Here is a 13,522-nt window from a genome sequence, read left to right on the forward strand (position 1 = left end):
AAAATCAACCTAAATCCTTATCTTTGGAAAGGATTTACATCATATACAAAATTAAATAAAAATGGATTAGGTAACCAAATATAAGAGCCAATATTATAAAACTTCTAGAAGAAACATAAGATAAATCCTTTTAAAACTTTTATCTTAATGACCTCGAGCTTTGCAAAATTTCTTAACCATGACCAAAAAAGCATGAACTATAAAAGGAAACAAAATGAATTGAACTTAACATTAAAACTTTTGGCCTTATGTTATTTAAATGAAAAGCAAACCTAGAAGAAACTGTTTGCAAAATATACATCCAACAAAGGACATATACCTAGGATATATAAAGAACACTTACAATTCAATAATAAGACAAATAACTGAGTTTACAAATGGGCAAAATATTTAAAAAGATACATCAACCAAGATGGTATACAGATGGTAAATAAACACAAGAAAAGATGCTCAACAGCATTACTTATTAGGGAAGTGTAACTTAAAACCACAGTGAAATACCACCACACCCCCATTAAATGACTAAAATTAAAAATAATAATCATACCCAATGAAGCAACTGTAGCACTTACATACTGCTGGTAAAAATGTAACATAGTACAACCACTTTGGAAAGCAGTTTGACAATTTCTTAAATAATTAAGTATATACCTACCATATGACTAAGCCATTCACTCCTAGGCATTTACTCAAGAGAAATGAAAACTATGTCCACACAGACTTGTAAACAAATGTTCACATCAGTTTTATTTGTAATAGCCAAAAGCTAGAAATATAAATTTCCATCAAAACATGAATGGATAAACAAATTCTGATATGTCCATATAATGAAATAACACTTAGCAATAAAAAGGAATGAATATAGACGCATATAACAACATGAATGAATCTCAAACAAATTATGCTGAATGGAAGGAGCCAAACAAGAGTGCTTATAGTATTATTCCATGTGTATAAAATTGTAGGAAATGCAAACTAATCTATAACAATAGAAAATAAATCCGTGATTACCTGTGGATGGGGGAAGGATGTGGGGAAAGAGGGCTGGATGACAAAAAGGCATAAGGAAACTTTTTTGGGGTGATGGATATGTTCGTTATTTGTATTGTAGTGATGGTTGGAAAGGTGCACACATGTCAAAACTCATCAAATTGTACACTTTAAACAAGTTCCACTTATTGTATGTGAATTCTACCTCATTAAAACTGTAAAATATGTTTTGGGGACAATGGGAGAAATTTGGAAATGGACTAGATATATCATAGAGTTAGACTGATAATGATATTCCAGGTATGTGGGAGAATGTCCTTATTTTTAGGAGATGAATGCTCAATTATTTATGGATATGTTATATCTATAACTTACCACTGATATTTCAGGAAAAATTACATATTAACTCTTAAATCTAGATGGATGTTATATAGGTTGTACTGTGTTTTCAATATTTCTACATGATTGAAAATATACATAATTAAGATGTGGGAGAAATAATGTTATATTGTTTTATTGTCTGTCCTCTTCTTTGTGTGTATATATATATATATATATATATATATATAATCTTTATTAACCTGGAATGCAACCAAATCTTCTCTGGGAAAATCTCCAGGGAGGGAGACATTCTCTATCTTTACTATCCTGGAATGTAAATAAATCTGAGCAAATTGCTCGTTAATGTCTAAACATGAAGAACATGAGATTCAAGGAGAATTGTCTCTGAAGAGAAGGCTAGAGTCAGTCACACAAAACTGAAAAGAATAATGATGTGAAATGAATGTTGATTGGCAGAAAATGAATGTAGAAGATGGCAAAGACATCTTACATATGCATAATTGATGTCCCTGAAGAAGAGAAGAAATGGATCAGAAAAAAAATGTTAAGCAAAATAAAACTTCCCTGAAATGAATGATTGGAATGGCTCACTATAACTTAGGTAAAATTAATACACAAAGATTAGGACCAAAGCATATGCTTCCATAGATCCTTAACTTCAAGAATAAAGAAAAGAATCATATGGCAGAAAGGCACATTATGTACAAGAAAAAAGAGAGCAAGTTTGTCTAAGACTTCTCAATAATATCACTCAATTTTAGAACAGCAGCATCTACCAAATTCTCAGGCAAAGAAAGTATAAATATGTCAATCAGGGAAGCATAACAACTATGAGTATTATGGAATAAGGGATGCATGCAAAATTTATAGAAGTAGCTGGGGAAGGTTTAGAAGTGGGAGTTAGAAGACTAGAGAAATCACTAAACCAGCCCTTTTGAGACATTAGCATAGGTGGATAAATCAGAGCTTTCAGGAAAATCTGAAAAGCCAGGCACATCTAGCTGCTGATGTGGGACTGCCAAGAGAAGCTGATGGAGAAGTCCATGAGAAGCCTTTGTGAGCCTGCAGCCAAGCATCTAGTGGTAGACCTGGGGCTACTGTTGGTCAGCAGGGCTGGAAGATGGAAAAAAGGGCTGGATATAGAGTGGAAGATAGGAAAAATTGGAACCTGCTGGGTACCTCTGCATCTGTCCTTCACTGTCTCTAATCTCAAAGACTTTCACAGCAATAGTTGCTCCTTCCCTTTGACTTTCCAAATCTCATGTAATTTCTACTTTAGCCAACTCTCATTTCTCAGTATAACCCAAACGACAGTGTAATCTAGTCCAATAGCTTGATATTTTCTATGAGAAAATTGCTTTATGGTGAAGTAACACTACCTGAATTCAGAAATTCCTCTGAGTTTGCTCAACTGCTTTGTTTACTTCCAAAATAGCATTCATCAAAGCCAACAACCTCTGTGTCACAAAATCAAGAACCAATTTTCCCATCCTCATATGAATTGACGTCCAATTTGGACAAGTCCTCCATTAAAACACTGTTTCTATGAGCCCCTTGCTCACCTGGTATGTTTTTACCTCTCTGACTGCTCCTTCTCATTATCTTCTAGAGATATATCCTTCTCAACCCAAAGCACAAGCTTCGGTCTTACGCCTGCTTTTCCTGTTACTCCCTACATTTTCTTTAGTTGGATGACACTAAGATGCCAGAAACAAGCTCTCAAATCCCACCTCAATGTCCCAAGCACACAGAGTTGTAGGGGGACCTATGCGAGCTCAGGAAGTGTGGTGTATCTAATACCCATTAAGAAATTCTCTCCATGCATAGTTCTAAGAGCTCTACACAATATGCATTAACTTCTTGTTAATGAACTGTGTACCTGCAAAAAAAAGATAAGTGGAAATCCTAATCCCCAGAACATCAGAATATAACTTTATTTGGAAATAGAGTACAGAGGTAATTAAGTTAAAATGGGGCCATTAAAATGAACTCCAATCCAATATAACTAGTGTCCTTATAAAAGGGGAAATTTGGAAACAGAGCCAGACACGCAGAGGGAACATGATGTGAACAAACACAGGGAGAAAACAGCCATCTGATAGGAATAATGCATCTATAAGCCAAATAACACCTGAGGCTCTCAAAAGCTAGGAGAGAGGCATGGAACAGTTCCTTCCCTAGCACCTTCAGAGGGAGCATGGCCCTGCTGACACCGTGATTCAGATCTCCAGTCTCAAGAACTATGAGACAATTTCTGCTGTTTTAGGCTGCCCAAATGTGGTACTTTGTTATAGCAGCCCTAGGAAAGAAATATGCTTCTTAGTCAAATCTATGGTAGGTGCTAGTGTGTACATCTTTTATAGATGAAAATCATCAGGACAGAGAAGTTAACTAACCTTCCCAAGGTCACATAAGCTAGTAAATTGGTAGAGTGAGGATTGAAACCCTGGCAGATGGCTTCCTGAGCCTATCTACCTAACCACTATGCAACCTATCTTTTAATATTTTTAACAGCATTGTTCCCAGTGACTAAAAAGGGTTGCAAATGGGAGTGAATAAATTTTAACAATGCAAATAGTTTAATACATTATTGTATATCCACCCCATAAACTATCATGCAACCGTTCAAAAGAAGTATTGTTGAATAATAATAAAGCAAGCTGCAGAGATGGTTGTATGTTATGATCCCATTTTTGAAAATCAAATCCTTATGTAACTTCTGCTTACAGGCATGGGAACATATGTATGTCTATATATGATTATGAGCACAGAGCAGAGATTAAAACATGAAAGTGAAGTGTTCACAGTAGTTTATTAGTATTGGTTATCTGTTACGGAAGAATAGTGGAGGAAGGAATGCAATAAACAATGAATGTATCAGTTAGCTTTTTGCTGGGTTGTTATCATGCCACCCAAAACTTAGTGACTTAAAACAATGAACGTTTTAATCCATTATTCTGGTAGTTGTTTGGGATGGCTGGGACGGATGGCAGAACCTTCCTAATCTGGGCCAGTGTATTATTAACCTATTACTGTGTAACAAATTACTTAAAATTTAGCAGCTTAAAACATTTATTATCTTGCAGTTTCTGTGGGTCAGGAATTCAAGTGTGGCTCAAAAGATGCCTCTGACTGAAGGTCTCTCATGAATCAAGCTATCTGGCTTACAGTCAAGCTATCTGGCTGTGGTCCTCATCTAAAGGCTCAACTAGGGGAGGATATGCTTCAAAGTTCACACATGTGGGCCTTTCCACAGGGCTATCTCATGATGTAGCAGCAGGTGTCCCCTATGATGAGCCATCTGAGAGAGTAACCAAGCACCCAAAATGGAAGCCACAGTCTTTTTGTAACTAATCTTGGGTATGACATCCCATTACCTCTGCCTCATTCTATTCACTAGAAGCAAGACACTAATTCCAGTCCAAACTCAAGAGGAGGGGATTATATAAGAGTGCGAATACCAGGAGGTGGGGATCATTCAGGGTCATCTCAGAGACTGCCAGCCAAAGTTGCCTTGACCAAGACTGGATGCCTAGGGTAGCTTCATTCACATGTCTGGCAGTTGAAAATCTGGTTGGTGTAGGGTATCTCAACTGGGATGGCTGGTCTTTGCTCCATTACTGCTCCATGTGATCTCTCTCATTTTCCAACAGTACAGTTCAGGCTTTTCCACACATGGGTTCAGGATTCCAAAGAGCTGCAAAAGAGGACAAGCCTCATTGTGCAGGCACTTCTCAAGTCTCTGCTTGTATCATATTTGTTAATGTCCTATTGGCCAACAAAACAGCCAAGCCCAGTTGCAGGGGTTGAAGAAATAGATTCTACCTCTTGATGGGCGAAGTGGCAAAGTCACACTGAAAAGGGGCATATATTCGGATAGTAGGAGACAATGGAGACTGTCCAGACTTCCAGTTTCTGCCTAGCACGTAGACATCTGGAAAGAACACTGCTCCCATCTTTATAACAAGAATAAAGCTGAGTAATCTGCAAAAACATAAGTTTTCTTGAACCCATCAGAGAGCTAAGATTACAGAGCAACCAACTAGCCTGAAATATAATAAAAGACAAGTGCCTCTCCTGGGCCATCTGTGGTACAGCAGGAAGGAAGATGAGGCCACTATATAAGCAGTAAGAATTCAACAAGAATTTTTAATGAATTGCTAAAGGCTGAGTGCAGGAGACTCATGAGAGCTGTAGACCTAAGGGTAGTTGGTCTCTACTTGCAGGCACTTCTCCATAGACATCCACTGAGTGCTCGCAAGAAACACGGGGGCAAGGAAGAAGACTGGAGAAAGTCTACCTCTGTGGGGTAGGCCTGCAAGGGGGCTGCTGCTAATATAGAAATGGCACAAAGCTCCAATGGAACCCTACTCCCCCACAGAACAAAATCCTTAAGCCACTAAAAGAAGTGCAGCAAACCCTGTTGCCCTCAGGACACAGGTGAAGATTCACTGTGACTAGAGTGAGGGAAATGGAAAAAAAAATTCCACCCATGATAAAAAGGCAGGAAATCATCCTGGGCCCAGATCATTAAAGGCCTTCTACCAGTGGAAGAGGGCAGGATCACTAAAAAATCCCACCCTCAATACCCAGGGATTCGGGGCCTGACAAAAACCAAGGCTGGCCCAGGAAAACCCCTGTCCCCAACTCACCAGGTCAGCAAGAACCAAGTAATAACAGTTGTCTACTACTAATGTAGAGGCAATAACATGGAGCGAGACCCTCCCTGAGATGCAGGCACACAGGAAAGGCCTACAGGCCTAAAGGCAAGTGTGGTCTGGGAAAAATAAAAATTCTCTGGGCAAACCAGTGCCTACCTCAAGCGTAAGATAACATTAGAGGAATTTTAAGTCTATGGTACAGCAAAGGTAACACTGGCAACAAAGAAACACAAATTCAGCCCAACTCCTGATTAGATGGATTCAATCTCCCCATGCTAATGGCCTATCAAAAGGGCAACCATGGCTATTTCCAGGAATAACTACTGTTTACCTCAGTTTCTACTATCCTACATACAACATCTGACATTCAGCCAAAAATTATTAGATGCAAAAGAGCAAGAGAAGACAACTCACCATCAAGAGACAAAGCAATCAATAGACCTAGACTCAGTTGACCTAGTAGTTGGAACTATCAGACAGGGAGTTTAAAATAACTATGATGAATATGTTAGAGGATATTATGGGCTGAGTGTTTGCATCCTCCCCAAAATTCATATGTTAAAATCCTAATCCTCAATGTGATGGTATTAGGAGGTGAAGCCTTTGGGAGGGAGGTAGGTAATGTGGGTGGAGACCTCATAAATGGGATTGGTGCCTTTATAAAAGGGATCCCAAAGAGTTCCCTAGCTGTAGACATGGGAAAATACAAGAAGTCAGCAGTTTGCAACCTTGAAGAGGGCCGTCACCAAGACTTAACCATGCTAGATTCTGATCTCAGACTTCCAGGCTCCAGAACTGTGAGGAATAAATTTCTGTTGTTTATAAGCCACCAAGTCTATGGTGCTTTATTATAGCAGCTCAAACTGACTAAGACAAAGGATATAGGGGAAAACATGAACATGCATGAAAAGATGGGGAATTTTGGCAGATATATGAAAACTGTAAGAATCAAATGGAAATATTAGAAATAAAAATAAAACATAACTGAGTTGAAGAATGCCTTCAATGGGCTCATCAGTAGACTTGACAGAGCCAGGGTAAGGGAAAAAACATCAGTGGATTTGAAGATGGATCAACAGAAATTATCCTAACTGAAACACAAAGAGAAATAAAGACTGAAGAAGGACACATATATAGGGATGAAGATATCTGTAGCATTTTTCTACCTAACACAGTGTGTCTTCTGGTCACAAATTATTCACATTACCACCCCATGCAAAAATGTTCACCCCTATTCCAGGACCTCCAAATTTCTCATCCAAAATTGTGGCATCAAGTTCCAATCCAGGATCTCAAGTATTCTGTATCAGGTTCAGTTGTGGCTGAGGTTCCTTGGGTACAGTTTTTCAGTTTCTTGATCCAGATACCTGTGAGCTAAATGACAAGGTACATGTCCCCCAACACACACCCAATATATACAATGGTGGGATAGGTACAGGATAACTATAATAGACACTCCCATTCAAAAAGAGGAGGACCAAGAGGCACATTATCAGTCACTGTTCCATAACAATTCTGAAATCCCACAGAGCAAATGTTGTCAGTTCCCTTGGCTCCAGGGGCAGATAATATTTCTTGATTAGGGCACAGTTCTCCCTGGGAATGGCTCCCCAGTCCATTTTAATATATTGTTCTTGGGTGTTCCCTCTGAGATGTCCTTCATTTTCCATAAGAAATGGACTATGTTTGCATCTGAGTAACTTTCTCAGCTTGCATCCTATTCATAGAAGTTAGGGAGGCGAATCCAGAGGCCACTTTTCATTTTGAACTGTTGCAGTCCCTGGAAGTCCAACCTGGAGGTGGTTTTACTAGTAAAACTCTATTAAAACTTTGTGAGTTTCCTATGAATCTGGTTTGGATCTACTCCTTTCCCCAAATGCCACATCAGCAATTCATTTTAAGATAGGTCTCTCTCCACTTTGAGCAGTATGTCAGGCTTCTATGGGACAATGTCATGATTTTTAGAAGCCCTTAAATTTAGCTGAGATGGTCTCCTAAGCACCAACTGAACTATTTCACACATTGTAATAAAGAGTCTTAGAGATACAACCATGATTTGATCTTTACCCTGAGGCCATTATCTACCTTGAGAATATTTAGATAGCTGGAGAAACTAGCGATGTGAAACCGTTATTTTTCAACCCAGCAATCCTTGGATTTTCCGTCTTTCTTCTGAATTCTGCTTGCCAAAGAAACAGTTATTTCTTTAGTTCATTTCTCTCTTTCTGTATCTTATCATATGCAGCTAAAAGAAGCAAGCTGATACTTCCCAAATTCTGCTGCAAATCTCCTTAGCCAGATCCGTAAGTTCGTTTGGTCCATTCTCTATCTTCCCACAGAGTATGGTGATAACTGTTTTCTATATTTTTCCTACTAAATAACATGGGTTGTCACCTATCCAACTTTGTTATTTGAGGAAAACAGTTTTCCTCACTGTTTTCCAGTTTCTACCTGCGACTCAGACCCAAAGTCAATGCCACATGTCACGTTTTGGTCCACTATGCCCCCTCCCCCAAACATATACTTTCAAATATTACTTAGCATTTTCTGTACAACAAACTACCCCCAAAACTTATGTTGCTTAAAACTATACTCATTTTATTTATCTCACAATTCTGTAAATTGGCTGGAATAACTGGTATGGCTCTTCTGGGCTAGGCTGGCTCAGCTGGGGCTAGAGGTCTTGGAAAACCTCACTCCCAATTCTGACAACTGGTAGGCTACTTGGTCTAAGGGGCCTCAGCAAGGCTGGCTCACCACTGCTCCATGTGGTGGTTCCTCACCCCCCAGTAGGGCAATTTGAGATTTTTCAGGTTTGGAAAGAGCAGCAAGAGAGGGTAAGCTTCAAGGCAGGCTTTGCACACTTCTCAAGCTTCTTATTGATTCTCTTTGCTAATTTCCATTGGCCAAAGAAAGTCACATGGCTAAGTTCAAAGTCAAGTAGTAGACAAAGAGACGCTACTTGGGATGGGAGGAATCTGTGGCTACTTTGCATTGTACCACAATGAAAACAAACAAGAATACTATGTCATGGAAACCAGTACGAATGATAGGATTATATTTGTGTGTTCCTATAAAATTATATCTGCAGATGTGTGTATATATAAAACCAAAGTGACTTTTAAATTGTGGATTCACTTGATAGAAATATTCAGTAAGAAACATATTTGATAGACATATTCAATAAGAAACATTTGATGGACATAAATATGTCCATCATAATTTTTGATGGACATAAATATGTCCATCATAATTTATGATGGACATAAATTTGAAAAAAAAGTTAATATTCCTCCTGTTATGCACTGTGTTCTGCCACAAACACCCTATAGAACTGACAGTAGGTCTAATCAGTTATATTATTTGCTGCACTACCTTTCATTTTGTTATCACTTTAAATTGCTTAATATAACACAGTAAATATGACCATCATTTACATAATTTTGCATTATCCTTCCTATAAATAATTTGGTAACAATTTGACTTATAATACTTTCTATAGGAAGGCTTTTCCTAACACACCAAACTGACAACGTTTTTCTCAGTATGACTTCTACTATATTTCATGAGGCTGTGCAAATTCTCTCTCCGTCAATGCATTTTTAAGAGAGTTTCTTCTGAATAATTTTTTCCATCTCGAGTTAGATAGCCTGATACTTTTCCTTATACAACATATTCATATAGGATCTCTCTTGGATGAATTTTGTAATATATAGTTAGACCTGACCTTTGTCAGCCTTATAAGGCTCTCATTTTCAAGAAACAGGATTACTTTCATGTATGAATATTGCGATGCATACTGAGAACTGATTTCTGGGTGAAGCCCTTTCCACAGTCACTGCATTTATACGGTTTATCTCCAGTATGAATTGTCTGATGTTTATTGAAATTTGACCTATCAGTGAAGGCTTTCCCACATTCTGCACATATATATGGTTTCTCCCCTGTGTGAATTCGTTGATGTACTTTGAGATGTGGTTTCTTGGAGAAGGATTTCTCACAGTCAGGACATTTATAAGGCTTCTCTGTAGTATGAATTCTCTGATGTGTAATCAGCTCTGACTTCTGGATGAAGGCCCTCCCACAATCAGCACAAACATAGGGTTTCTCTCCAGTGTGAATGGTCTGGTGTTTATTGAAATTTGACCTGTCGGTGAAGGCCTTCCCACATTCAGCACATATATAAGACTTTTCTCCAGTATGAGACTTCTGGTGAGTATTGAGATTTGACCTGTTGGTGAAAGCCTTCCCACATTCAGTGCATATATAGGGTTTCTCTCCTGTGTGAATTCGCTTATGCATCTGGAGTTGTGACTTAGAAGGGAAAGATTTCCCACAGTCACTGCATTCATAAGGCTTCTCTCCAGTATGAATTCTTTGATGTGCAATCAAGTGTGCCTTCTGGATGAAGGCCTGCCCACATTGAGTACAGATATAGGACCTCTCTCCTGTATGAATTCTCTGATGCATCCTGAGGGTTGATTTTTGGGTAAAGGCTTTCCCACACTCACTGCATTTGTGATGTCTCTCTCCAGTGTGAATTTTCTGATGTATATTGAGGGCTGAGTTCAGGGAGAAGCCTTTACCACATTCACTGCATTCAAAGAGTTTTTCTCCAGTATGAGTTGTCTGATGCCTGAGTAGAGATGACACCTGGAAAAATGATTTCCCACATTCATTGCATTTATAGGGTTTCTCTCTAGTATGAGTTTTCTCATGCATAATTAATTCTGAATTCTGGATGAAGGCCTTCCCACATTTAGTACATATGTAGAGTTTTTCATCTCTATGAACTCTCAGATATATACTGAGTAGTGGCTTCTGTGTAAAACATTTACACATTTGCTAAGCTCATGAGGTTTTTCCACAGTATGAATTTTCTGAGGAGCAAAGAAGTGTGACCTCTGGGTGAAGATCTTCCCAAATTCAGTACATGTGTTCGCTTTCTCTCCAATGGGAAATTTCACATTTTGACTGAGTGAGCGTTTGAGGCTGAGGACTTTTCCACATTGATTACGTTCACAGAACTTCACTCCTGTATGTGTATTTTCGTGGTGATTATAAGAAGAGCTCTGGGTGAAAACCTGACCATGCCCAATAGTTTTATCCAGGTTCTTTGCTGCATTGCTTTTATTATGAATATGTAAGTCTAAATTATGCTTAAAACTCTTCCCAAATGAATCACGTTTATGGGGTCTTTTCTGTGAAAGAATGCGGTTTGGGCTTGGATGAACAAATTTTCCAATGTCTTTATATTCATAATCCCACTCTGTATTCAATATTTTCTTATTGAGGAAAGAGGTGCGACTCAGAAGTTTGTTTTGTTTTTCCTGACATCTCTTTATCTCTTCAGCATCTTGCCACAATTCTTCTAAAATAGAGTATAATGAATCATCTCTTGTATCTTCACCCTCCATTTCACTATGAAGTGTAGATTTTCCAGAAATTCTCTTCTGAGAAGGCTTAATTCCAAATTTCCCATCTAAAAGAGAAAGAAAAGTAAAATTGACACAAACAATAGACCGCAAGAGATTAAAAGGTACACATAAGCTAATACAAGCCGAACACATGGAAATCAGTAAATCTCATGATGACAATGATGACAGGAAATACATATATAGCACTTTTATGTGCCAAACTCTTACATGACACTTACAATATTCCAGGCACCGTTCTAAGAAATATATGCAGTCACGCATTGTGTGACAACAGGGATACTGTCTGAGAAAGCTGTCATTAGGCGATTTCGTTGTTGTGCAAACATCATAGAGTATGTAGTACTTATAAAAACCCAGATGGTATAACCTACTACACATCTAAGCTATATGGTATAGAATATTGCTCCTAGGCTACAAACCCATATAGCATGTGACTGTACTGACTACTGTAGGCAACTATAATACAATAGTATTTGTATGTTTAAACATATCTAAACATAGAAAAGGTAATGCATTGCACTACAATGCAGCAATGGCCGTGATGTAACTAGGTGATAGGCGTTTTTCAATTTCATTACAATCTTAAGGCACTCAATATCATTATGTGGTCCATGACTGTACATATGAACTCATTTAATCCTTTCAGAGGTCCTATGAGGTATCTACTACTACTATCCACCTTCTGTAGATAAGAAAAGTGAAGCTCATGACAGTTACATAATTTGCCATAAAACATGGTTATTAAGTGTTGGAGGCTGGCGTTCAACATAAGCAGTCTAGTTCTATTTTGGTAGGAAGCTTGGCTATTAGGTAGGGTGGACAGAAGATTGATAATACAAGAGTTTTCAGGGGAAAGATCTAGGAGGGCCTACGCTTGGAGTTTAAGTACTCATTAGCTTTCAATTCTAAATCCTCACTAATTTTGCTTATCAGCAAAAATACAAAATTCATGTGATAAAAATAATTTATTCATGTCTATAAAAATATTGTAGTCATAGCCATCCTAACCTATACAAACAATAAGCAGATGTCTATACTCCAACTCTCCATCCAGGTATAATTGTTTTCTTGGACCTACATTATATATATATATAACAAAAAATAGCAGAGAAGACAAGTCATCTGTGGTAGAGACTGAAAGCTATCCACTAGAATCTGTTTCCCCATTCTTTTGCATTTAACAGAGTAGCATCCAGGCATATGGATGCCCAGTCATAGAGCATTTCTCAGTCTCCTTTGAAATTAGTGTGGCCATGTGACAACGTTCTCATCAAGAGAATGTGAGAGAAAATGACAGTGCCACTTTCAGATGGGAGCATTGAGACCACAGGCATGTTTTCTCCACATCCACTTCTACCTTCTTGCTTACTAAAACCTGGACTTGGCAGAAACACAGAGTCAAGCACGCAGATCCCACAAAAATCCTAAGAGATGGTGGAGTAATGTGTGTTGGAAGGAGGTTGGATTCCTGAACAATCATGAGCAATGAGGTGTCCCATAAGAGGGAAATGCAATTCTTTACTATTTTAGTCACCATATTTGACAATCGATTGCTACAAATTAGCGTTAGCATAATTCAGACATTATTCTTGCCCAGGGTAGGAATTACAGATGTTTCCATTCCTAGTACAGTACATGAGACATATTAGATTATTGATAAATAATTTTAACATGAATAAATTATACCACTGGCTTTTTCAATAAGAGATTTTTAGATACTGAGAATGCTCTGATTCATCAAACCCACTTGTCCCCTTTTAGTCGGTTTGATACTGTACTTCAGACACACGTCCCATCCAAAATCTCATCCACCTATTCTTAGGTTGCATTTGTATTCTCACACATCTGGATTTAATTTATTCTGGAAATACTAAGCACTGGATTCCTAGGCATGGTTTTAGAAGCAGTTCTACTTTTTACTTTATTTAAATTATAAATCCCTTGCTGTACCGGACAATTATTTATTACATCACTAGTACCAATGTTCATCGTAAAAAATTTGTTCCTGCAATAAATAGCTTCTCTATACCTCTCCTGAGCCCCCGATTCTATGAACAGTACATAAATGAAGAGTCATCAGTCTAGAAAAAA

General features: G+C 38.1%; 1 protein-coding gene across 1 annotated transcript in view; it reads right to left on the reverse strand.

Moving 5' to 3' along the window:
- Positions 1-724: 724 nt before the first annotated feature.
- Positions 725-13,522, reverse strand: part of LOC108516693 (zinc finger protein 81-like) — a 34,402-nt gene continuing 21,604 nt past the window's right edge. The window contains 2 exon segments of the mRNA XM_017854299.1: positions 725-10,825; positions 10,828-11,475. Coding sequence (XP_017709788.1) covers positions 9,768-10,825; positions 10,828-11,475 — 1,706 coding nt within the window. The 3' untranslated portion in view covers positions 725-9,767.

Source organism: Rhinopithecus bieti, unplaced genomic scaffold, assembly GCF_001698545.2.
Source record: "Rhinopithecus bieti isolate Rb0 unplaced genomic scaffold, ASM169854v2 scaffold_38625, whole genome shotgun sequence".
Classification (NCBI taxonomy): Eukaryota; Metazoa; Chordata; class Mammalia; order Primates; family Cercopithecidae; genus Rhinopithecus; species Rhinopithecus bieti.